We start from the raw sequence: 27120 nt of genomic DNA on the forward strand, positions 1-27120 counted from the left end.
TTAACAATTACTTTTAATGACAATCAATTCTCAGAGGTGAAGATTACATGAAACCAGTCATGCTCAGGTACAAATGTTCAGGTACATGTATTGAATTTCCATACCAAGAACATATTATGTTTAATTTCTGAGAAGTAAGCTAAAAACTTAAAATAGACCCATGGAAAACAAGTTGATGTCAAGGATATTGTCAAGAAAGATATATTGTGGATACATTATTACTAAAGGGGTACTTATTGTTGTTGATTTTGAAGGTATAGGTGGGAAAACATGAATTACAGTGTTGAAAAAAACAAATTTTCAAAAGACTTGCAAATAGAATTTGTAAAAAAAGAAAATCTAGTACCCCAAAAAATATTTTTTTCCCTCAATGCAAGAAGAAAATAATCATACAGGTAAAATCCTGAAAAGAGGGGGGATAGGAGGGGTCCTGATCCGAAATCCTGGGCTTAAAAATACGAAATCCCGAACTTAAAAACATGAAATCCTAACAGTAGTTAAATTAATAAACTACTCGTCCACTAAGGCCCCAATATCTATTGGTCCCCTTACTTACCAAAAACCATATCATTCAAAGTAACCAAGGTGACAGTATGTACTCATATTGTACTGAAAACAACCTGAATACTGAAGCAGAAAAATTAGATCAAGGCCATATGTCATAAGTCAGATGAACAAAAAGTCCCACATCAAACAATCAACTGTTATTCACATGTGTCAAATACTGTTAATTATTAAGAGGTTTTTATTAATGCAAATAATGGGACATGGTAAGTATCCCAATAATAACTTTGATTCTGGACTCCATAATCGATACATGTATTTCTTATTAGATGCCAATACTCAATCTCTTTTTGTCCATTCTTTTAAAAAAAATGCAATAAAGTGCTTGAATTTCCTGAATTTATGGTAGTTTAGACCTATCATGTATAGCTGTTAAGAAATAGATCAAATCCTGAAAAATTTACCTGACCACTGAAGCATTAAAATTAGGTCAGCTGACAATGATAGTATAACAAAAAACAACAACTATATCAGTTTTTGTAAACTTATATGAAACTTGGATTAAGATATTGAGGTATTTTGCAAACTATGAACAGCACTGCAATTTCAAAAGTATTATTAAATGTAAGATATTACAAAAAGAGACCAGACCCATAAAACAGATCGGAAAAAATATTAGAATTGAGAGCAGAAACAAGACATGCATATAACAGCAAGATTTAAATTTTAAATTCGTAAAAAACAAAAGAATAGATTCCATTCTGCACTGACATATAACTGATACAACAAAACACATGCAGCCATCAAAGGGGTACCTGCTCGACTACGTTTCCCAGACTCCCCGCTGTCATGACGACTATGACCTTTCTCACCATGGAGACCTAGTCCTTGCAGTTTTTCTGTCAAACCATGAATTTTTTCTACAAATCCTTGGTGTTTTTCGCCTTTGTCAATATGTATATCTGCACCAAGGTGCGTAATGGGAGCACAGACTGTCTGTGTTGCCGTGACAGCAGCCACATCTCGTACATGGTGATAATCCTTACCAGTTGTTGTTGGTGGTCCGACTGGCTTTTTCATTAATGATAAAAACAAATGTTTACATAATTCCTCTGGTATCTCTGCCTCCATATAGCTGTCCATAAACTTTCTAAATCCATCATATACCATGGGCTGAAAATACATGAAAATGAATTGTATTCTTTATAAATATATGTTGGGGGTTGATTTCTGGATTTCAGGGTCAAAGCAAAGCTTCCTCTTGTTGTTTAATGGGGATTAAACAGCATGTTCTATACATTCAAGCAATTTTACATTGGACTTTTTTTCAGGGTAAAACCATTGACTTTTCTTACATTTATAAATAACTAAATAGCTACATACTTCCAGGGGATAAAAGAAAACTCTTTAAGGAAAAATTATCTAGAAATTACAAAATTACAAAAGGTGTCGAAATTGAAACAATAATTTATGTTCCTGTCTGAAGACATACCTTCACCCTGGTATGGAGGGGTTAAAAGTTTCTGACTGTTTTTCTTTTATTTTTTTCATGTAATTTTTTTTTCGAAAGGTGGTGGGTTATGGTGTTGTTTAATTTTTATTCCATTTAAGATTTTTTTATTTCCCCTTAAGTCACATCTCCCTCTTTTTTGGGAAAACAACAAAAGAAGATTAAAAGTAACTCTAATGGGTTTTTTTTAATATGTTTTCTCATTTGTAAAAACCATATATATAATATTCCTCCAATTGTCAAAAAATTATCATTACAACCTATAAAGCTAGGAGCTACAGTTACACAGCTAATAAAAAGTGTAAAAATATGCAAGTGTTCGGTATACAGGAAGTTGTAGAGTGATGAATATGAAAACGCATCACATGGTATAGCTGACTTATATAAATCCTGAAACCAAATTTCAGAAATCCTGTATTGTAGTTCCTGAGAAAAATGCGACGAAAAATATTCATGGGACGGACGGACTGGCTGACGGACTGACGGAAGGACAGACAGAGGTAAAACAGTATACCCCCCTTTTTAAAGCGGTGGTATAATAATACATGGTCAATTCATTCTTATATCATAGCCCATGGGTATAAAACAAATCTAGAATATCATATACTGCTGGTCCTTTGATTTTTTTCCAGTTCAAGAGTCAGTATACAATGGTATATTAGACAGACAAAAAAGATATTGCAATAAATTCAATAAAATCTTTATTTTGTGACTTAGATAGAATTACACAAGAAAATAAGCTTTGAAGAATATATTTGGTAAATTAATAACTGGTTATCAATATATTTGTTTTTTATCAGCATATATAATATTTGTTTTTGATAATATTATTTGTTAATTAAAATTTTGTTTATATCATGTAATGGATAGTATGGGGTTTGAAATATGTAACCTAAAATATTGATAAAGTTATTTTATTTCTAGATAAATAAAGGATATTAAATATGATACAGTATTTGATACTAGATTTAATAAAGATAAATAGTTTATATATAGGATGACAATATTTTAGTAGATTAAAAATTAAAATTTAACTATTCTTAAGTTGTATAAGTGAATAATAGATGATTAATGAACATCAATTGGTTTGTTTATAGTTTTGATATGATATTTGTCATGTATGTTAGGCAATATTTTTATAAACTTATGTCAATGAATGGCATACTAAAGCTCTCAAATCCAAGCATCAATAGAAAATCATTTATAAGTATATCTTTTTAGTGAATAAAATCTTCTTTTAATACTTGAAACAGAGCAGTTTATCTTAACAAAAATGGTAGTTTGTCTCATCGGCACTCATACCACAAAATATTTAGGAGTTTATGAATAAATACTATATTTTCTCTCATATGTGTTATGTATTCTTTTGGAAAGTACTGGTCAGGATGAATAAATGATAATGAAAGAGGGGGTTATGTCAATGGAAAAACAATCAAATGATATGAACAACCATTTTTAGGGCAACAAGGTCTTCAGCAAAAACTGGTGTCTAAAGACTGTCAAGCTCTAAATTGTCACAAGTCTCAGAAATTCGTAGAATATATACTTTTTATGTCTCATAATGGCACCTACTTGTACAACAACTTTCATAAAAATTCTAGCACAAAAAGATGTTTCTTAAAATCATCAACAAAACGTTTTTGACCTTATACTATTTGATGATAAATTCATAATTATAAATTAATGATTTTATGGGTAATGATCCTGTTATATAACAATCTGTTGATTAGTAAATTGTTTGATTAAAAAACTTATTGACTCAGTTTCAATTATATACTTTGTATCACATGTATAATACATTTTTTTATGGATTAAAGTTACCAATGTTAATATCAGTTAATGGCCTCAAGTCAATATTAATCTCCCTAAAAACTAACGCTGACCTGAAGGAAGTATTCTAAACGTAAAATGTTTACCCTGATGCATATAAATAGGCTCTACAAATCATGCTTTCAGGACAAGAAACAATATCATTTATTATCTGTTTCCGCCATAAGGCTCTAACATTTACACTAAATAACTAAATTTTTTTTTTAAAAAAGAATTTCAGTCCAAATTGTTTTTGTCCTGTTTTCATTAGTTCACCTGACAACATTTATCTGTTCAATTTAATTATACTAGATCTAGCTGGGTTCTGCCTGTAACTATTTTTTTTTAAATCCACTCAATTTGCTTATCTTTTTATACAAATACTAAGCGAAGTTCACATTACTTTGTTTATTTTGGGGTTTATCTCACCAAGAAGTATACAAAATAAAACAAACATTTGTTATTGCTATTAGTCCTTTGGTAATTTATGCATTATTGTCTCTTTTGTTACCCATTCTGACATTGGACTCAGACTTTTCTTAAACTGAGTTTTACTGTGCTTATTGTTGTGTGTTTGTTTTTCTACATTGGCTAGATAAGAGGTATAGGGGGAGGGTTGAGATCTCAAAAACATGTTTAACCCCGCCACTTTTTTGTGCCTGTCTCAAGTCAGGAGCCTCTGGCCTTTGTTAATTTTGTATGACTTTTAATTTTAGTTTAAAGTTCTGGAGTTTAGTATGACGTCCATTATCACTGAACTAGTATAGATATTTGTTTAGAAGCCAGGTGAAGGACTCCTCCAGATGTGGGAGTTTCTCTCTGCATTGAAGACCCATTGGTAGCCTTCGCCTGTTGTCTGCTCTATGGTAGGGTTGTCCTCTCTTTGACACATTACCCATTTCCATTCTCTATTTTATTTGTACCTTATTGACTTCAGCAACCGTTATTTGTAGAAAAGAACAACTGTAGGATATACCATTAATTTTCTGATATTTCTTTTGTATAAAATGTCACTTACTTCCTCATGCAAAGTTGACCTTTAATAGATTTAAGATGTTATTTTGAGGTCCTATTTGGACATATCAAATGTTTTGGTTCACATTAAACCTTGGCTTTCAAAAATTCAGCTTTGAGCATTCCATAAGCAGGTAAATCTAGAAAAGAGTTCTGGATGCATGGGATTTATGTTTTAAAGTGGGGTTTTTTGTGTTGTTGGAATGCTTTGTCACTGAATTTGCCTTTAAACCCACTTATAGAATTAGAAAGATTAGGGAAAACATATTTCAGCATAATTTGAGACATTATTACATCAAAACAGATGCCTTTAATGGTGATAAAATAATTAATTAACCAACAAAGATACCTACCTCGTCACAAGAGATGTGTAAATCCTCCAAAACATCTTTTAACTTCTTAGATGAATCTGTAATATAAAAATTCATTATACAACATCAAAGATTTTAAATTTATATTCTATAATATATTGCTCAATTATTTTCATGGATGCCCATTTTCATAAATTGACAAGTGTTTTTCCTCCCATAAGTGATTAATGTACTCCTTTGAACACTAGTTTGGTGACCATTTTATTTCCACGAGTTGAAAAATATTAAGAACATAATATGTTGATAAAATATTAACATTTTATCCTCCACTTATACAAATACATACAGAAATTTGGAAATTGTGAAAATAAATCACAGTGAAGTAGGCAAGAGAGTGCAAAGCCCATCATAAAGTAACAGTAAAAATATTTTGGTTTACAGAACAGAAAACATGTAAGTTTATCCGCAGTAGGCAGCTTTCAGAATGTTTGAATTAGGGTTATTGAACATACAACTATTTCTGGGTTTAAACCCTTATTTGAATCACCTTCAATTAGCATCCACAAGACCCATATTTGAAAAAGGTAATAATTAATAAATATTTTAGATGGAGACCAAAATAAGTTGTTTTTCAAGGGTAATGAAATATAAACTTGACTTAAGCAGAAAAAAGTAACATTGGCCATTGAACCATGAGAATCAGGTCAAATGACACCAGTTAACCAGGCATTTAGGCATCAGTAGCTTGTAGTATAGTGTCATTGGTTCATCTCGGTCATCGTTGTTTATCCGAAAATGTTTTGTGGTAATAATAAATTGAATTAACTAGTAGTCTCAATTCACATATTCATGATAAGGCCTTTTAAAGCATGGGTTAACTAGGTTGTTGAAGGCCATACATTTGCCTATAATTGCTTACATCCTCTTCATTTGAACTTTGATGGAAAGTTGTCTCATACCAAGTCTCCTTATTTTGATGTATGTGTACACCTTACACTGATTCTATTTACAAGATAAGGCTAAATTATAACTTATAGTTATTGTAAGACTGATTTTAACAAGAATGCTTTTAACTATAATCATTGCACCAAAAAGAGGTCAAGGTTATGTAGTGCTGTTGTACTAACAAGATATATATTCCTGGAGATGATGGAACTGTGTCGGACTTAACTTTATACTTACAAGATATATATTCCTGGAGTTGATGGAACTCGTTAGGACTTAACGTTATACTTACAAGATATATATTCCTGGAGTTGATGGAACTCAGTAACTTAACTTTATACTTACAAGATATATGTTCCTGGAGTTGATGGAACTAGGTAGGACTTAACTTTATACTTACAAGGTATTTATTCTTGGAGTTGATGGAACTCAGTAGGACTTAACGTTATACTTACAAGATTTATATTCCTGGAGTTGATGGAACTCGGTAGGACTTAACCTTATACTTACAAGATATATATTCCTGGAGTTGATGGAACTCGGTAGGACTTAACTTTTGCCACTGAAATGTCATTCTCTCATCATTTCACTGCACAATCAAACCTGAAAACAAATATAATATTACAATGGTTATCACATATAAAATGAACTCACCATACTGAAAATCTTTTCAGACAAAAGTGGTTGTTTTGTGAGATTGTTTTTTCTCTGACTATTGGTTTACATGTCTATTTTTCTGATAGAAAAACTGTTTGCAAAACAAAGCACCCGTGTAAGTTTAAAATCGTGATATCTTTTTGGTATACACCTTATAGCTATTTGTAAAACTGTCCGGCTTGACCCTAGAATCTGTCAAGCTTGAACTTTGGATGTCATACAACACTCACTGTTCCATTTTGGAGACAGATATTTTCTATTGTGACGTCAAACATTTACAGGAACTTTGGTGTGATGTCCAGTAGTGGTGGACAAATAGTGATACGATGTATTTACTTATGGTTGAGTTATTTCTCACTGGGGTGATGGTAGATGATCATTAACAATTCTATTGTTTTGTTTTTTGTTTAGTTTAATTGTTAAACAATAAAGCTATCATCTTTCTTATTACACAATAAATTACTGAATGAGGTTTGTAATAATTATTACACTGTCAAGTACTTTCTCTATAGGGGTTACAAGTGGAAATTAAATCCAGTCTTTACTAGGTAAGTTTGAATGAAGTTTTGTTTTATTGTTTTGTAGGGTGATCTTGAGATAGAATCCAGTGTTTGTCTTTCCTCAGGCTTGCAGAACCAACTCAAGATGACTCCAAGCAAAACAGGTTTTTTTGTATTAGTTGTCTGGACATTGTTTATTTAGGACCACTTAAGTCTAAAGAACATTGTATACTTCTAAATAAATTAAATTGATTGATTGGTGTTGGTTTGACGCCACACCTGTCCAAAGTCAGGAACTTGTTGTTCAGTGGTTGTCGTTTGTTGATGTGGTTCATTAGTGTTTCTTGTTTGACATTTATATTTAGATTAGACTGTTGGTTTTCTTGTTTGAATTGTTTTACACTATAGTCATTTTGTAGCACTTTATAGCTTGCTGGTTAGAGATACACTGCTCCATGTTGAAGGCCTTACTATAAATTATAAATATTTACTTTAACACATTGCGACTTAGATGAAGATTGGTCTCATTGGAACTCATACCACATTTTCTTATTTCTATAGCAAGCAAAACGAAATTAAGATTTTGAATCATTAAATAGCACACCATATTATAAATATGAATGAAGTGAGATGTTGGGTAAACATCAATCAGGCAGCAACTACACAAAAATCAAAACAAATCTGTAAGTCATTGAACATACTTCAACAATAAACAAGTTGCTACTCAATATATCATGATTTAAATCCTTCTAAATGTAAAAACTTGTACTGCTAACAGTACTAATTACCTAGGAATGACATGTTTATTACCCTAATTAAAAGTGATGAGTTGATATGCTTCTATATACATATGTGTATTAAACCAGACATTCATCTTCCATGAAGACCCTCATATTAATATGGAGAAAGTTAAATTTTAAAGTTTGAAACAACATTAAGTAGTTTTGGCAGGTGTGAGATCCTCCTCCCCCTCATAAGAACTTGGAACATTGCCAAGAACCAATCTGTTTCTAATATGCACTGCTTTGATGCCTTAATGTCGAACAGGAGTTTTATTGACAATGTAATGCTTTAACTTTAAACAGAGGAGCTCTATGAAAACACAGGTTAAATTAAGTGAAAAAACAAAAGTCATAAGTTTGTAATCATACAGAAATCTGTAGAAAAAACATCTCTGACTTCACTTAGCAAATGACTGAAGATAACATGAAGATATAAAACTTGCCAGATTTACATAAGATATGATATTTTACAAGTAAACTGTTACTAGAAGTCATTTTCTCTTTTAAAATGTTTGATTTTGTGTTGTCCCAGTGCTTTCTTTTTTTATCTTAGCTTATTATATAGTATCAGCTCATTGTAGAAGGCTGTACAGTGCCCTATACATGTATTGTATTTATCCTTGTCCGTTGGTCTTTAACAAAGACTCTTTGGTGGATAATTGTCTCATTGGTAATCACTCCACATGTAAATCTTATTATTTTTAACCCAAAAAGTAGATAACTCCAGAGAAATCAGCCCAAGCCAAACAGGGTAAAAATTACAAAACATGAAGATTTGGTATGAATGTCATTGAGACAACACTCCACCAGAGACCAAACGGTGTAGAAGATAAGAACTATAAGTCATTGTACAGCATTCAACAATGAGCAAAACCCAAAACGAAAAGTAATCTATAAACGGCCTCAAAAACCTAGTAAAAGCCATCCTTACCTGAATCATACAGCACTATATAAATCAAACTGGTTTATAAAGACATGATTTATCAGCCTGATACTTAGAAGTAGTGATTAAAGCAAGGTTATTGAAGTTCATCATAGGTTACCTTAAACCTATTACCATCATCACAAGAAATGAAAATAATCCATTAGTCTATGTACAGCATGGCTTGGGTTACAATTGATACTGTAATACTATCAATAATCTTCATTAAATGTCTTATGCTTCAATGATTACACGATATTTCCAATGATCATCTAATATTCCACTTTTTGATTGGTTACATCAAAATTACATCATGTTTTCATGGTTGACTGACTGTGTATTGCTCCTTTCTGCATGAATGATTACAGTTTAGTGATCCAGTACAAGGGGTCACCATAATGAAGTTCTGCCTGAGCTTATCAAAAACAAGATTTGAGAATAGCAACAAATATTGATTCTTAACAGAGAAATCTTGGTCAAACAGCATTCAAATCAAACACTCTATTTACTGTCGCTTCCTCTTTTGCAAGCAAACTTTTTGACATCTTGAATTGCAGTCAATGCTAATGGTTTACCCCTATGTCGTAAATTTAAATAGTTCTGTGGCTGCAGTTTGATTGGCTTAAAACCAAATGAGTTACAAAATGTAACCACTTGCATGTTATTTTTGTATATATATAGAGAGAGAGATTTATACCAGAGCTTCACACGATTCTGACATTTCCTGTACTTGTGCAGGTCATACATTTTAAATGTCATCATTACGAAGCAGGTTTCACATTTGATACCAATACTTATAAGTACAAAAATGTTATAAATCTGATAATACACTCATGTCAATGTAATATATAATTACAACAATTGAAATTGTAAAGTGTTTTTTTCACTACCGGGTATATCAAAGGCATTTAAAAAGAAGATCGAAGCTTTCTAAATTGCATTTGAGTGTTCGAAATATATCTATGTTCCCTATCACTGAAAATCAGCAAAATGGTTGTATGAATTCAGAAAATTTTCAGTATATATATAGGCTGGTCCAAGAAACCTTTGAAGGAATAGAATCTCATCCTAATTTTATTGAAACTTTGATGGACTTTGACAGGATTTAGCCAATCACATTGTATTATTTTAAATGATGCAGTTATTGTTTACAAAACAATAGCACATGGCAAAATTTTCTTGGAGAAAGTTTTTGATGGAAAACTTTGACAACTTTTTATACATACATGTAGATGAAACCTTACATTATAAAACACTCAAAATACATTGAGAACAAAAAGAAACATATTTTATCTAATTCAATCCATTATAAAATGTTGCAATCTTTCCGCATGTTTTGCAATACCTTACCTTGAATTTCTAATCCTAATATTCCTCTAATAAGACAGCGAATCTCATTTACTTCTTCACACCACTGTTTTGTTTTTTTGGTGTATTTCTTCAGCTTTGATATTACTGTATAAATTTGTCACTACTGTCGGCTACATTTGTCCTTGATTTTCACTTAGTTATAGGGACAATCATGTTTATAATATCCTGAAAACAAAAGCATATTGAGCATTTAGCATTATATATTAACAATATGGATACACAAGATTTTAAGTTTTAACTTTTTATTCTTTTACTGCAAAATCATGAGTTTTCTTTGCATAAGCAATCAAAAACTTGAATATATATCCTAAAATTAAGATAGGTGAGACTGACTGACTGTGTGGTTGTTGATGTGATATTGTCCAAGAAGAACTGACACAAAAAAGGGCATAACCTATATAAAGATAACAGACTGCTTATGTCATGTTTTTTGGTTAGATATAGGAAGATGTGGTGTTAGAGCCAATGAAACAACTCTCCATCCAGACAACAATAATGAATTTATAAAAGTAAACCTTGGGTTGTTGCATGGATTAATAAAATAAATGTTCTGTTTTTTCTTATTTTAGTTCATTTTTATGTTTTATGTTTGGAGTTTACTTTGAAGTCCATCCATACACTGAATTATTAAACATTTTATTTAGGGGCCAACTGAAGCACTAATGTTGGAGCGGGATTCTCTCGCTGTGATGAAAACCCATTGGTGGCCTTTAGCTGTTTTCTGCCTTTTGATGCATTCCCTATTTCCACTCTCAATTCTATACAGTACAATGACAGAAAAGGGACATAACCTACCAATAATTTTCTAAAAAAAAAGATCAAAACACATTATTCACAGTTTAATTATACAATATCAATTTTTCTAATTGATATCTTTCAACAACAAAAATTTGAAACCCCCTGTTTTCATGTATTACAGGTACTGCTGTCCTCATACAAGTAGCCAGTTAATTCTGTATGCAAACAAGGAATAGCTAAATCTATACTTGTATTTAACACAGCTTTACGCCTACAACAACAATATTTATATTTCACTTCATTCATCTTAAAAAAAATTCAAGGGCATACTTAAAATCTCATGTTACATACAGTGATATTTGGTAGATAAAACTTATTGTATATATGGTAAGAGTCAGATCGAATACATGTAACAAATGGACGGGGAAATAAAATAGTAATAAAATGAACTAAGGAAGTCCAATTGACATTTATCAACAGAATAAAACTACTATGCTCAAACCTTTACATGATATTTGGTTTTTTAAAGATTTTAAAGATCAATGCTGTTTAGATTTACAACGATAAATTTCAAATTAACTGTGTGCAACAGATGCATAATAAAGTTAGTAAGAAAGTTCAGATATGTCAAACAAATTTATTATTTCCCCCTTAACAGGTTTACGTTTGTTCGTCACATGACGTATGTGATGCACTTTTCTTAGAAGAAAGTACTCAGACCTTTCTGAATGTTGGTATCAAGCTTCTAGTAAGCTAGCTTCACTCTATGATGGGTTTGTTAACTCATCAACTTCCTGTTGACGGAATACTTATATATTCTTACACAAAATGTCACCACAACATTAACTTTAAAAGCATAAATTTTCTGAAATTGTTAAAAATGCAAAAAGATATAGGAAGATGTGGTGTGAGTGCCAATGAGACAACGCTCCATCCAAATGACAATTTAAATAAAAGTAAACCATTATAGGTCAATGTACAGCCTTCAACACGGAGCCTTGGCTCACACCGAACAACAAGCTATAAAAGCACATTACAAATGATTTTGTATTGGGTTGTTGCACCACTGTCCAATGTTAGGGGTTAGTTGTCATGTAGTTCAGTGGTTGCTGTTTGTTGCATTATATCATATTTGGTTTTTTTTGCTTGTATATAAATCAATTCATTAGTCTTCTTGTTAGTCATGTTAGTATTGTTTTACATTTGTAATTTCTCTGCTTTCATTATAGCTTTCTATGCAGTATATGTGTTGCTTATTGTTGAAGGCCCTAAGTTGACCTATATTTGCTTACCTTCTAAGTCGTTGGGTCTCTGATAGTCCAATAATATTAGACGCTGCAGGTTCATATCATTTACATTCAACGCATATCCGATAAAAAACGTTGAATGTAAATGATATGAACCTGCAGCTCAGATATATTTTTTTTCTCTGAGTGAGAGTTGTCTCATAGGCAGTCATGCCACATCTTCTTATTTTAAAAAATACTGAATGGAAATGAATAAATACTTTCTTTCACAATCTACGACTAATTTGGTTGATTTACATCAATCACCCTCTTATAACAGCTTTGTCCCACGGACATTTCCTATTTCATATAAATTCATTAAATTACAAGTGGTTGTTAAAACCATTAAGATAGTCTCTTGGATACTTATAAAGTTATTACATGTATTAGGGGGATCTTAACCTTATAAATATTTAACAAAGAAATTTGATTTTACCCTGATTAATTCAATTTTTATTTGAAAACTGTTTTTATTTTTTATTTTTTACAAGCAATGGGGTTTTTACAAGCGTCAAAGTGTGCTGGAGTTTTCTCATAGTCTTATAGTAACTAAGTCATCTATTATTATGGTTATGAAATCAAAAGACAATATTTTTCTGTGGTATTTTTTGGCGCATGGAACATTGTTTATTTATAGGTTATTGAAAACATATATCTTTGAGTTGAATCCTGTATTCCCTAAAAAAATATAAAGCATTCTTTCCAAGGTAATCATTAATTGCAGAGTCCTTACATTAAATATGTGTAAGATCTGAATTCAAGCAAAAATAATGGACTAATGATCAAGAGGTCTAAAAAAAAAAGGTCATGTTGACCCTAAAATAAGAATGAGATATGAATAAACCCTGCTTTGAACATGTTGAATTGAATTTGACAGACAACCTGATCAAACTTTAAAAATGCTTTCTGAAAACATTCTTCAGGAAAACACATCACTATTTCATCTCTGAGGTTAAGCCTACAAGATTATGTCATAATCCATTAATGATGTATGTTCACTAAAGAAGCAGCAAATATTGAAGACTTTTGTTTGAATGGGGATCCACATTCTCCTGAGCGTTAGATAAGCACACTACAATAAGACCATCAAGGTGTTTTCATTATTGTCCGGTAACTGTACTTCTGGTGCTCAGCAATACATCTCCTCATGTATATTAGCAAAGCAAAATGTTTTAGTGACTGTTGTCAGTCTGCTTTTTTGTAATAGTTTGGATCATTATATATACATATATATATATAGGTTTGAACGTAGTTTTCAATTTAGACTCGTTTATATTTTTTTGTTTGGGCTAGTATCATATTTTCCCTCCGGTTTATATGATCTGTTCATCCAATATTGACTCTTAAAATTCAAGAGTCTATCTAAAAATGAGGATACTTTTTCTAAAAATGGGGGTACTTTTTATATGGCCTTCCAAATACCGTTTCAATCCCTAACATCACTGAAGAGACATTTATTGTTGAAATCCGGATCTGGTGTACTAAAAAAATATTGACACCCTAGGCCTATAATTGTGGCATAACATCATGGCCACAAGTTAAAAAAAAATTCTGTTTAGTATTAAATTTTTATTAAGATCCATTTTGATACATCTTGTGATCAATTTTATTTGGCAATCCCCAATGGCAGTCAGTAGGGTTAAAGAACATCAGTTGTTCGACCTGTTAGTCAAATGGGTTTTGTTTAAATATACTTTTTCACTTTTTGGTCTTTTGGAAAATGTTGTTTGTGCTGTATTTAGACCCTTCTACAACGAAATTTGTTTTACATGCACACGTATAAAAATTGCGTTTTTTATCTAACACAATCATAGGTTTGGACATAGTTTTCAATTTAGACTCCCATATATATATAATATATATATCATACAATGTATATCTGGTTCAAAGTATTTATATGTATAAGAAGTATCTTGTTCATTTCTCATTGCTTTATTTTGGCCTTTTTGTATCTCTCCTCCAGCTCATAACAAAATTTAAGTAAAAATACTAACGTGTTAAAATCTAATTTATGTTTTCTCCTTATTTAAAAAAGACCATGTTTAATGATTGCCAATGAGAAAGGCATTCAACAGAAACCAAATGACGTAGATTCACCTCTTTTGATTCATTTTTTGAATTTTTCAACTGCCCACCTGTGAAATCTAAACTTTTACATGTTTAAAATTTGATATTCAGTTATACAAAAACAGGGTATTTGACTTGTCATACATTTAAAATGATTAAAATTGTATAGTTGTCATAATGTTATACATATAAATATCACTCCTCTAAAGCAAACATTATCTCTACATTTTTACATATTTTTAGTAAAACACCCCAAAGGTAGTTTTGTCAGTCACAGATGTCAATGATAGAATTAATCAATACTGTTACCATGGAAACCAATATATCTGGAAATAATGGATGTCTTTTTCTTATTTTTAGTAGTTAATTATCAAATTTGGATAATGAAATTCATTGGATTAGTTATATTTAGTTGAGATGAGATGTCAATATGGAGAATGATTTTTGTGATGTTACTCTGACAAGCTGTGAATTGTGTCGCCACTGATACAAGCTTACATTGTATTAGATAAGGCCATATTATAAAGCATTGTTAACCAAATAATCAACCTAAATATAGCAAATCAAATACTATTTGTGTGTAATGTAGCTAGCTTGGGAGAATGACCTGGCTACATCTTTAGAGCAATCAAATTCTACTACATGTACATATCATTTAATCAGTCAACTCAATAAGTACTGCTAAAACATTTCGTTATTTCAGACAATTTAAATTGTTTGATTCCCTGGACATGTTTCTGATTTTTTTCATTGTTCCTCTCAAACTATTTGTCTGCTATTATTGGTGTCTTTACTGTCACATTCGTTATTCATTGAAGAGGGGGGATAGGAGGGGTCCTGATCCCGAAATCTCGTACTTAAAAACCAAAATCCTGAAATCCCCAGCTTAAAATTAGAAATCCTGAGGTCCCGAAATCCGAAAAAAAGAATTCCCAGATCCTGAAAGAGTCAATCCCAAAATCCCGAGCTTAAAAACACCTGATCCCGGAGTCCCAATAAAGGTCCTAACCCCCCTCATTGAAGTGTGTGTTTTATTTTAAGAGGGTGAGGAAGAATTTTCTTTTTTTTAGGCATGACATCTTCATTTATTGTAAATTTGTGCTATCATTATAACAAACCTTAAAATTAATGTTCACCATGCAATTTGACCAAAATTATCATTTTTTCATATAGAAGAGAATGGAAATTTGGAATATGTCAGAGACAAAACCTGACCAAAGACTAGAAAACAGTTCTAGGCAACCATTGTATTATGGTCCGCAATGCAGAGAGAAAATCTCACACCTAGAAGCATGCTTCAGCTCATACAAAACAAAACATACATAAACTGTATGATTGTTGACACAGGGAAATATCTTGGCCTTTTTGTAATTTTGGAAGTACACATGTATAATGCAAATATTGAATCAAAATAGCAATACTAAAACATGTTAACTATGCAAAAGTTGTGAAAACATTCAAAGTCAATAAATCATGACTTAATGTGCAGAACCAAATAACATCCATGGAAATGAGAAATGCCAATGCTTGTATAAGGCCAAATAAAAAAGTATGTGTGGTTCCAGTTTATACAACTGAAAAAAAGTTAAGGTAGGTTATTAGGTAGGGATTTTTTTTTATTTGAAGTTTTTTTTTACATCGAGTCTATGGGAGCAACATTCTGACTTTAACAGTGCTTAATGAAAAATGACAATAAAATCTTTAGGGTAGGCTATTTTTAAGACGAAAAAGTAGGGAAGGTAGGGTAACTGGAACCACACATATATTTTTTTTTGGCCTAACTGCATACAAAAAGCCCTAATTGACAAATATGCATGGAAAAGGGACATGCAGATTCTAAAACAAATGTATACTAAATATTATTGACTTAACATAAGTGGTTCAGCCCATTCTTCTTAAAATGATCTAATCACTTACTTAAACTTTGCAAAACATTTAAAGTCAATAGACCATGACTGAGGGGGTGGGGCTAATAATCTCCATGGAAATAAGATGCGCCAATGCTAATACAACTGCTTACCAAATATTGTTGTCGCAAGTGGTTCCCCATAAACTGACCTAATCACAAACTGATACATGTCCATGTAAAACAGGCAAAAGTTTTAAAGTCAAGCAACCCTTTTTTGTGCCTTTTACAACTTGCTCTGTTGGTGAAACAAAAAAGTGTTTTAGTTGTTTTTACGTGGAATGCCCAACTAATGCCCTTTAAAATTCAAGTTTTACTTCAGAAACATTGTTCAAATATAAAATCTAAAAATATACCACTGACAAAACTTGATATGTTGAAGGATTCATAAATTTCAACTGAATTTTTTTAACTTCAAAATATATAACTCTAGGTTAAGCTTGTAAATAAAAAAAAGAACAATCACACGGTTTTCTCTGAAAGTAATTTGATTATGCATACCATTTTATACCAATATGTCTTATATGAAATTGGAGACCCTTCATTTATCAAACTTATAAATAACACATAGTCAAATTGCTGAAAGTCACCACCCTCCCAAATTATTGAAAACTATTATTCTGCATTGATAATAATTAGATATACCCAACCAGGCTAACATCTTAGAAGTGCATTTAACACATGTATATACAATGTATACCCAAAACATAATGGGTAATATCACATGTTACAACATAATTGTTTCAAATTCCCTGTTTTCATTTCTATTTATAATATTTAAAAGCCATCTATGATAAAATTTGAAACTGACCTTCAATCAAATATAATGTGCTATTTAAAACTGTGTGATATTTGAATTTGTGTGCATAAATGAGGGGTGATAGGACCTTTATCGGGACTCCTGGATCATGGGGTGTTTTAAAGCTTGGGATTTCGGGATTGACCCTTTCAGGTTCCAGAAAGTCCTTTTTTCAAAATTTCTGTACCTCAGAACTTCGTGTTTTTCAATCCGGTATTTCAGGATTTCGTGTATTTAAGCCCTGAATTTCGGGATCAGGACCCCTCCTACCCCCTCTCATAAATAGTTGAAGAAAACCCAGTCCTAAACTGTTCAGGAGAGCTATATGTTGTATCTTCAATAGATTGATTGTTTGATTGGCTGCTTAACCCACAGCAGCAATTATAACATGCATATTAATCAGAACATGAAGTCTGCTTTATTTTAGACAAACACATTGAGACAATATCTTGCACTCTAGATGACACACTGTCAACATGACACAGACTGTCTAAGATAAAATGTCTATATGTTCATGTCATACTGCCAACATGACACAGATTACTCATTAACAACATGGAACATTCCACATGACACACATCGACTACATGACACAAACTGCCAATATGAGAGCAAGTCTACATGACACAGACTGTCATTATGATAGCATATCTCAAGACTCAGATTGTCAATGTAACACATAGTCTATGGAACATATTGTCTACATGACAAAGATTGTCTAAATGACACATACTATCTACATAGCATAGTCTATGTGACACAGATTGTTAACATGACACAGTAGTGTCTACATGACAAAGGTTGTCTAAATTACACATACTGTCTACATGACATATACTATCTACATGACATATACTGTCTACATGGCACAGTCTGTGTGACACAGATTGCTAACATGACAAAGATTGTCTACATGACACAGATTGTCTACATGGCACAGATTGTCTACATGACATATACTGTCTACATGGCACAGTCTATGTGACAGATTGTTAACATGACACAGTAGTGTCTACATGACAAAGGTTGTCTAAATGACACATACTGTCTACATGACATATACTATCTACATGACATATACTGTCTACATGGCACAGTCTGTGTTACACAGATTGTTAACATGACAAAGATTGTCTACATGACAAAGATTGTCTATATGACACAGATTGTCTACATGACACATACTATCTTCATGGCATAGTCTGTGTGACACAAATTGTTAACATGACACAGTAGTGTTTACATGACAAAGGTTGTCTACATGACATATACTGTTTACATGGCACAGTCTGTGTGACACAGATTGTTAACATGACACAGATTGTCTACATGACACAGATTGTCTTCATGGCACATACTATCTACATGGCATAGTCTGTGTGACACAGATTGTTAACATAACACAGAAGTGTCTACATGGCACAGCTGTCTTCATTACATAAGATTCCTATATGACACAAACTGTCAATGAATCCTCCGTAAAATTGCAACTTGCTTCATAATGTTTACAAGGTTAAACAGGTTTTTTTAACAAATAAGTCAGGAGCAGGTCTGGCATGTTCATTTATGTCTATTGCAAGGTAAGGTAGAATAGTAGAAGCACTTGAGAAGAGCCATTACAATATATGGATCATAAAATCTTTAAATATTTTGAAAATTGTATAGGTTATGAATATATAGGATGATATTGTCCTGGTTAGTCACTCCAGCATGTCCAGTGCAAAAAGTTATTTGTGACATCAATTTAACACCTTCCCTCCTATTTTATTTTTAAACAGTAAATGCAATAGTACACAGTTTTTGGTAAAATTCAAGTCTTAGCTAAAAAATTGATTGATTGAATGATTGATAGATGGTTCTTGCACTTTGGGCTATATCATTGCAATCAGTTTAATTTCTATTCGCTCAAAAAGCTAGTCAGCAAAGAAAGAACCATTAAATCGTGGCAGAAAAACTACCAAGCCTAGTAAACTGGAGTCAGACTCAATATTGACCATAGAGGCGGATTTAGGGAAAACATTTGGTTGCTTTATATATAGGGAATCACTTAAGCGTGACTGGAGCCCCCTCTTAGGTCAGTCAGTGGGCCCCCACTTATGAAAATTCCTTTATCCGCCACTGGATCATGTTGACAGGTAAGTGATACAATAAATAACTACTAATAGGACACTCAGTATTTGAGGCCCAAATGTACAAATTGATAATTGAAATGGTGAATGTGTCAATTTAGAGACAACAATTACTTCCAAAGAGCAGACAACAGGCCAAGACCACCTATGGGTCATCAACACACAAGAAAATTAGGCCCTCTCAGGTAAATTTCAGCTGGCCCAGCAATAATGAATGCTAATTCAGCAAAAAATGAAGGAAAAAAACATTTTGAGTAAGGCTTTTTCACATTGCTCAAGGAGTCAAGGTACAAAAAAAAGACTAAAAGAAAGGTGTTTTGACAGTTGTATCATCCATGCAAAGAGCTCTTTTATAGGACCAATCAAGGTCCCATAGGTTTATTTTCATTATTTCCACATTTTATCCAAATCTGATTTTAATCTTACTGGTAAGTTCCCTACAGATTAGTTGTTATGCTATGGGATATTTTGAGATTTTATCTTAACCATGTAATAGGGAGGGGGGAGAAATTAACCCTCCCGAAACATTTAGCACTATGCAGTTTGCAAGACTTATTGTCATATTGGACACAGACAAATGTCTGGATCTGAATCTGAATAATATTTATATCATCATGTATTTAACCTTCTTTATTGTTTTTTGACATATGAAATCAAAGTTTGATCAAGTTTATTACTTATGTCCACATGAAAAATAGAAAACCCACTAGATCGTTGCAAAAACTTTACATAAAATTATATTCTTAAGTAGAAAAAATTATCAATTGAAAACTTGAAAAAAATCCCTATTTTAAATCAAAAATAAATTTTTATAGGTTACTTACCTGCATGTACATTTTGTACTTTAATTCCACATTCATGTGTTATAAATTGTTATTAGTCTACACTTGTATGTTTATATGTACGTACATCTCAACGTGTGTAAACATTTGGCCATCAGTCCATCCAATAGCCTATGGCTATAACAGTTAAATTGTAAAACTTAAATGAGGGTTAATAAAATGTTACATAACATATTCAATTTTAGATAACCTGATCAGGTATAAAATTCAATTTTTTTTTCCTGTTATTTTAGATATATACCACTGGCTTTTATTGCATACAATGGCTACTAGAACAATATTAAAATAAAATATTTTAAAATTTAAAAAATGTTAAATCTGGTAAATCTATAAAGTCATCCTTTAGAAAGTTTCAAGGGTGGTACATGTATCATGATTAGTGGCAGATCCAGCCATTTTAAAAAGGGGGGTTCCCAACCCAGAGTAAAGGGGGGGGTTCCAACTATATGCTCCCATTTTAATGCATTGATCATCAAACCCCTGGAACAACACCCCCCCCCTGGATCCGCCATTAATGATTTGGTTGACCATTGTGAAGTTCCTGTATCACAGATGACCCCAGATATGATTTAGAAATAGAAATTTTATTATTAATTAATTTAATGGTCAGTTTTTCTGGCAAGTCAGTATATATTAATCATGACTGAGTTAGTTTTAGTCAACAGTTAATTTTAGTCATGTTTAATTTGTACTATATCTAGCTGTTTTAATTTCTAAGTCTCTTCATTTTCTATCGGCTACATAAATGTCAAAATGTAAATAAATTTTATTGTACTAACTACTACAGGACTTTCTTAAGCAAGGCTGCATAACTGTCAACTTTTCAAAATGACCATGAGGGTTTTGCGTGCAAGATGGCTGTGATAGTCCTAAAAAAACCTTCAAGGGGGCCTTCAAATACATTTTAATGTTGTTTTTTTTATTCTTCATACTCTAATAAGACTAATGTCATTGTAAAATTAATTGTTTTGTTTAAAATTGTTGACAAAATTGCTCTTTCAAAATTTCAATTTGGAAGCCTCCATGGGAGAAACCCCCCGCAAATAGTGACAGTTGGCAGGTATGAGGCTGAATCTTTACAAATGAATAGAAGTTTTATTTGTTTGGAAGAATACTGTTTTAAATTCTGCTTCAGGCTAAGCAGTGCAGAGCAACAGTAAGAAGTAAAACATAGAAAACTATGTCAAGGAAGTCAATATATAATTCCAAACCAATTATCACATTAGTGGAATATACCAAAGGAATGTCTGCTTTCATAAATTAGCCAAAGACAATCTGACAATGCCATGGCTAAAAAGGGAAAAGACAAGTAAAGTTTGATACAATTATAAATTCCGCAAAGTAGTTTCAGATTAGAAGAATTTTAAAAAGAAATCAAAAGATGACAAACATTCTAAGAACTATAGCAACAGTTTTAAGACTAAGCTGGACAAAAACCAATGATTGATGCCAAGTGATGGCAAAACCTGCAATGGATCTTTTGGTCAAGGTGAGTTAATAAACACTACCTCAGCAGGCATGTCAAAATTTTAACAACAAAAATCAAAATCAATGAAATTACAAGAGTCACCCCTCACCTTAAATATCAATTATTAAATAATTACAATTTATACATTTATGAGATAAATATACTTAAAATTAATGGATATGGATTCCATTGTAAAGTTGTGTTTTTATTTTCATTTAAAGGCTACCACGTGCACTGGTTCATTTACCCTTAAATCATGATATTTTTATTAATTCTGAGTCTTATCATTATGTACATGTTCATTAAGAATTTAGAGGAAAAGGCTTAGAGGAAACGGAAAGATTTAAATAGGTTTTAATTCATTCACGACTAAGAAAACATTTACTAGATTTATATGAAAAATTTAAACAACCATTTATTCAATGTACATAGTATCTTATTACATGTAGATATATTTGTATGATTGTACAAACTAAAAAACATCATAAGTAAATGTAAATTTTGACAGGTAAAAGTTAAATAGTTTTGAAACTTAAGGTTTTTTTTCTTCAGGCCAATTCACAAATATAATAGCTCTGAAAAAATGAGAATAAAGTTTTTCTCTCTGACAAATGACAGTGTTAATAAACTGATGACACAGGTATATGTCTCACCCATTTGCTATTTTTTTTTTAGGGTGTAATGTAAAATTTGAAATTAAAAAAAGGGTATGATTCAACAACTTAACTCTACAAATCATTTAAAGTCAATGAACCATGACTGATGGGGTTGAAATTGAGAAATGCCATTCTAAATACAAAGTCTGCATACCAAAAACCTAAGCTCAAACTAAAATTTGCAAACTCCGCAAAACAAACTTTAGGTTAATCATGCATGAGGGTGCCTATATTATATTATATCTCCACGAAAATAACTCTTCATAGATTCATGTGTAAGTATTAAAATTTTGCATGCCAAATGAGACCTGCATTTGCATACCAAATATCCTTGACTTACTCTTAATGGTTCATCTTATACATGTATTGTTATCACAAACTTTAAAATGAGAATGTTTCAAAAGTTTTAAAGTCAATAGACCTGAAGGCGCAGAGTCAAATGATGGTCATGGAAATGAGATGTATCAACACTTAACAACTGTACAAGAATATGCATACCAAATATCATTGAACTACCACTAGTGGTTCCACTTAAACTGACCTTACGACAAATCATAAATTGTTGACCTTCAGATGGCAGAAACGACATACTTCAGTCTTAATCCTTACATCTTTTATAAGTAATGTAAAGCTTGGCCAGAATTTGTTATATTAGATGTAATTTATTTCAGTTGTATTGAAAAATATATAGATTCCACAACTGCATCAAGTGTGTTACGATATATTCCACTCAAGACAGTTAAATTTTAATATTTAAAGCACAAGGCTTTGCCGAGCTTTTTAAATAGTTAAAATTTAACTGACAAGAGTGGAGAAATACATGTATCATAAAACACAAGTTATAGTGGTGGAATCTGTTTCTCTAATGATTTGTATCCTCCTTTTTCAAAGATTTGGAGAAAGTTGTGTACTTTTTATGTGACGTCATCAGGCATGGTCGCCTTTTTTCATGACGTCACAATACATGCAATAGGAAAATTCAGAAGAAACAAAGAAAATTTAACTCACAATAAAATTTCAACCAATCATTTGCTGAGAACAAATTTTTCACTAGAGATAAGAAATACTTTTCTCACACCGGTCAGGAAATGTGAAAATAGTATGAAAATTAGAGAATGTATCTTATATCATTACATGTACATGTAGGTTATTTCTACTATCTTTTTACTTCTTTTTTCCATTCTTTGTTAATGTAAAATGTACAAAATTTATAGGTTATTTCCTATATGGTTACATGACATTTTATGATAACCATTACTAGTACCGGTATATATGATTAATTTATATAATTAGTAAAAAAAAAATTTATCTTTGCAATAATCTTAAATATCAAAATATTAAAAAAATAAAACTTTAGTTTACTATAGTCATGGTAATCGTCTATCAAAATTACACTGATTCAAATTTTCTCACTGTTACATGAACAAAAATGTATAAGATCAGAATATAGGGTTTGTTGAAAAAATAGCGCTTGAATTCAAACGGTTGTGCTAAAAATTTGAGGGTGGAAAAGTGTTTAAAGATTCCTGCTACAGTCATTTCAAGAAATTTAAATTGTGAGAAAATAAAGTGGAATACACATTGACTCCATTACATGCTCCTTTGAACATGTATATATGTATACAACATATTTCAGTGATGCTTATCATCAAAACTATATATAGATCAGTATGATTATATCATGTATGTCATTGTATGTTGTCAAGTTTTAATCAAATAAAAATCTTTTATGAGACTTTATTCATGTAAAGATTATAACCATCCTGTTAACTGTTTACTGAATACACAAGTCCCGACACAAGTACACATACATGACATATGTATACACATGTGCATCTACAAGGATGCAAGTACACATATTCAACAAGCCCCCTCTTCTCAGTTCTACTATAGACATCTTTCTAAAGAAAAAACATGGATTTTCAAAGTGCCATGACATAATAAATGAGAATGTTTACATAGAAAAATTCTTTCATAATCAAAATGTTATTTCTTTTACCTCAGGCTCGGGAGCTGAGAATACTACACTATCCCAGCTGAGAATAAATAATAAACAAATATCTATTTACTGCACACACACAAAAACCAATTTAAGAAACATACATATTTGTGTAAGCTGGAAGTAATTTTTGTAAAGTTTCTGTTAGTCAGTTTAATATTCGCCAGATGTTTCTTATTTATCCCTCAACTACACCCCCGCAAAACAGTAAGCAACTGGTTATCTTACTGTAATTTATATTGTTGTACTAATTAACGTTTTACAATCAAATAATAATAATTCGACTATTAACTTTTCATCACCTTGTAATGTTCGTTATTGCTATAAATTTACGGACATTTATTTCGTTGGAGATGATTTATAATCGTCATGGTACGTGGCTTCATATGTAAACAATCTTTGTTTAACAAGGTCACTCAGCCATAAAGTATTACACAAAACCACGATGCAATACACATAATCAGTCTGTCTTCTTGCGGAATTCGTAGCTAAATTTCAATCACTTACCTTAATCATATAAATTAACACCTCATCATTAAATATTAAATTTTGAATTATATAAATTCCATTTTGTTGACACTGAACTTGTTGCATTCTATCACCCGGTACTTTTCGCATGAAGATGTTACGCGCGCGCATCTAGTCAACCTCCCACGCACTTGTTGTGTGAATGAGAATTGATTACTTGAGGCTCATAACGAGTGATCATATAGCACTTACCTGTTATGACACACTGCAGCTATGTCAGAAGATTATTGGGATAATATCATACATGAATATTTTAAGACAACTTAAACATCTTTTCCTTCCGGCAGATTTACGCGTCTTCGCTAGGATTAAACAAAACAAGTGTGGACACAGAGTAATGTTTCGGCGGAGCAATAGTTTTAGATTGTATTTTAACACCGTTTTACAAAAATCAGATATAGAGACCAACCATGACAGTTAAAGCATTAGTTAAATTAATGCAAGAAGGCTACTGGTTTAGACAGAGTTTCTCCAAAATGTGTACATGATCATTTAAAAACCGGTTAACTTGAATACGGCAAATAAAGGCAACAGTAGTATACCGCTGTTCAAACTCATAAATCCATGGACATAAAACAAAATCGGGATAACAAACCAAAACCGAGGGAAACGCATTAAATATAAGAGGGTAACAACGACACAACATTAAAATGTAACACACACAGAAACGGACCAACGGCATCAGCAAAATCCCGCGAGAATAACAAATATAACATCAAAACTTGAATTTGGGATAGACAAATACCGTGACACGTCTTATCGCAATGTGAATTTACACTAAAAAAAAGAGAAAAAAAACGACGCAACGTTAAAATGTAACACACACAGAAACGAACAATAATATAACAATGGCCATAATACAAAGCCTTTATTAAAAGGGTAGATTTATCGCAACATGGTGTCAACTGTACTAAAAATTCTGCGGAAAAGTGCAATTACATAATTATACTATCAGTTTTGAAATATTGTATCTTATAGCATTACATGTACATAAACTTATATCATTGCATGTATATGTAGGTTATTTCTACGATATGTTTACTTCTTCTTTCCATTCTTTGTTAATGTTAAATGTACAAAAATGTATAGGGGGTGTTGATTGGCTATTTATGGCTTCAATATAATTCTATTGTCTATTCTAATGTCTTTACTAAACTATAAACTAAACCCACCAAGTAACATGTACCTGAAAATAATATAAACAAAATAATAGAAAACACAGTAGTTAACAATCTAATCCTTTTCTGTTTTCACTAGAAATGTTAATGTCCAAATAAAAATAAAAATGAAGGCAATTAAAATGTCATAGTATCAAGTATTTATCTGATCTTTCTTCTCCTTTTTTTTTATTGTCAGTTGCACTAATTACAAAAGGCTTGAATTCAAAAGTCCTTTTTCAAAACAACGTAAGATGTCTTGTCCAGAAGCACCATGCTTTGTAAGAACATTGGCGATTTGTTCATTTGTCTGAATCCATTTTACTTCTTTAAGCTCTCCACCTTGAAGTAATTGCTTTATTGCATTGATCTCCACCCTCAATCTCTTTTCTCCAACAGGTTTATCAGAGTATATTGCATGATAAAGGTCTTTGTTGTCAACGAAACAATCTACTGGAGTATGCATCAAATCGTTCTCATTGTGCATTACTTCCTTAAACAGAGCTGCTAAAGATATAACACAGTCCACACCATCAGCTAAGGCCAAGGCTTCACTTGCCAAAGTACTACGTACAACCCTTCTTAATTTCTTAGACTGCCAAGTGATTGGGTTAACTTTACCATCATCGCCCATCAAAAACACAACATAACCACCCTGACTTCCACCATCTGGAAGATTTCCAAATGATGCATCACTGAACAACATAAATTTCACATCATGTCCAAGATTCTGGAATTGCAGTGAAACGGGATCGTTTTGCACCTTCCTAATTATTTTATTGACTTTCTTTAGATCTTCAATAGTGCTAGACTTAATTTTTGATGAAATAGCAGCAACATCAAACGCAATGTCTGGACGTGTTTGTCTTGCTAACCATAATAACTGTCCTATTTTTGACCTCAATAGTGTCTGTTCTGATGATGAAAGAGGAGATGTTTTAACTCTGTCTTTATCTATTGAAACAGTCTTCAACATTCTGACATAGTCTTGCTGGCTGAGAACAATAGTTTCATTTTCTTGGCTGAGGTCAAGACCTAAATATTTGAAAGACTCACAGGATTCTTTCCCTACCTTGAACATATCCCTAATTCTGGACACAACACTTTTCTCAAAGGTATTGGATCCTGCCCAAAGAAAGTCATCTACATGAACTGCTAGGACACCAGTCAAACCTTTTTCATTATACCAATAAAAAACTGCTGAATCAATTTTGGACACT

At 31.9% G+C, this 27120-nt stretch overlaps 1 protein-coding gene across 8 annotated transcripts in view; it reads right to left on the reverse strand.

Moving 5' to 3' along the window:
- The window catches only part of LOC134708213 (diacylglycerol kinase beta-like), a 109737-nt gene extending 84688 nt beyond the window's left edge, over positions 1-25049 (reverse strand). For 2 of the 8 annotated variants that reach the window (XM_063568577.1, XM_063568573.1), the window contains exons 1-5: positions 24723-24879; positions 10305-10490; positions 6604-6696; positions 5191-5246; positions 1320-1677 (exon numbers count right to left, since the gene is read on the reverse strand). In XM_063568577.1, coding sequence (XP_063424647.1) covers positions 1320-1677; positions 5191-5246; positions 6604-6667 — 478 coding nt within the window. In that variant the 5' untranslated portion in view covers positions 6668-6696; positions 10305-10490; positions 24723-24879. Of the gene's footprint in view, positions 1-1319; positions 1678-5190; positions 5247-6275; positions 6299-6330; positions 6362-6603; positions 6697-8963; positions 9742-10304; positions 10491-20074; positions 20196-24722; positions 24880-24935 lie in introns of those variants that run through there. The other 6 variants (XM_063568574.1, XM_063568580.1, XM_063568575.1 and 3 more) reach the window with 6 other exon arrangements.
- Between the last annotated feature and the right edge of the window lie 2071 nt (positions 25050-27120).

This window comes from Mytilus trossulus, chromosome 2 (genome assembly GCF_036588685.1).
Source record: "Mytilus trossulus isolate FHL-02 chromosome 2, PNRI_Mtr1.1.1.hap1, whole genome shotgun sequence".
NCBI lineage: Eukaryota > Metazoa > Mollusca > Bivalvia > Mytilida > Mytilidae > Mytilus > Mytilus trossulus.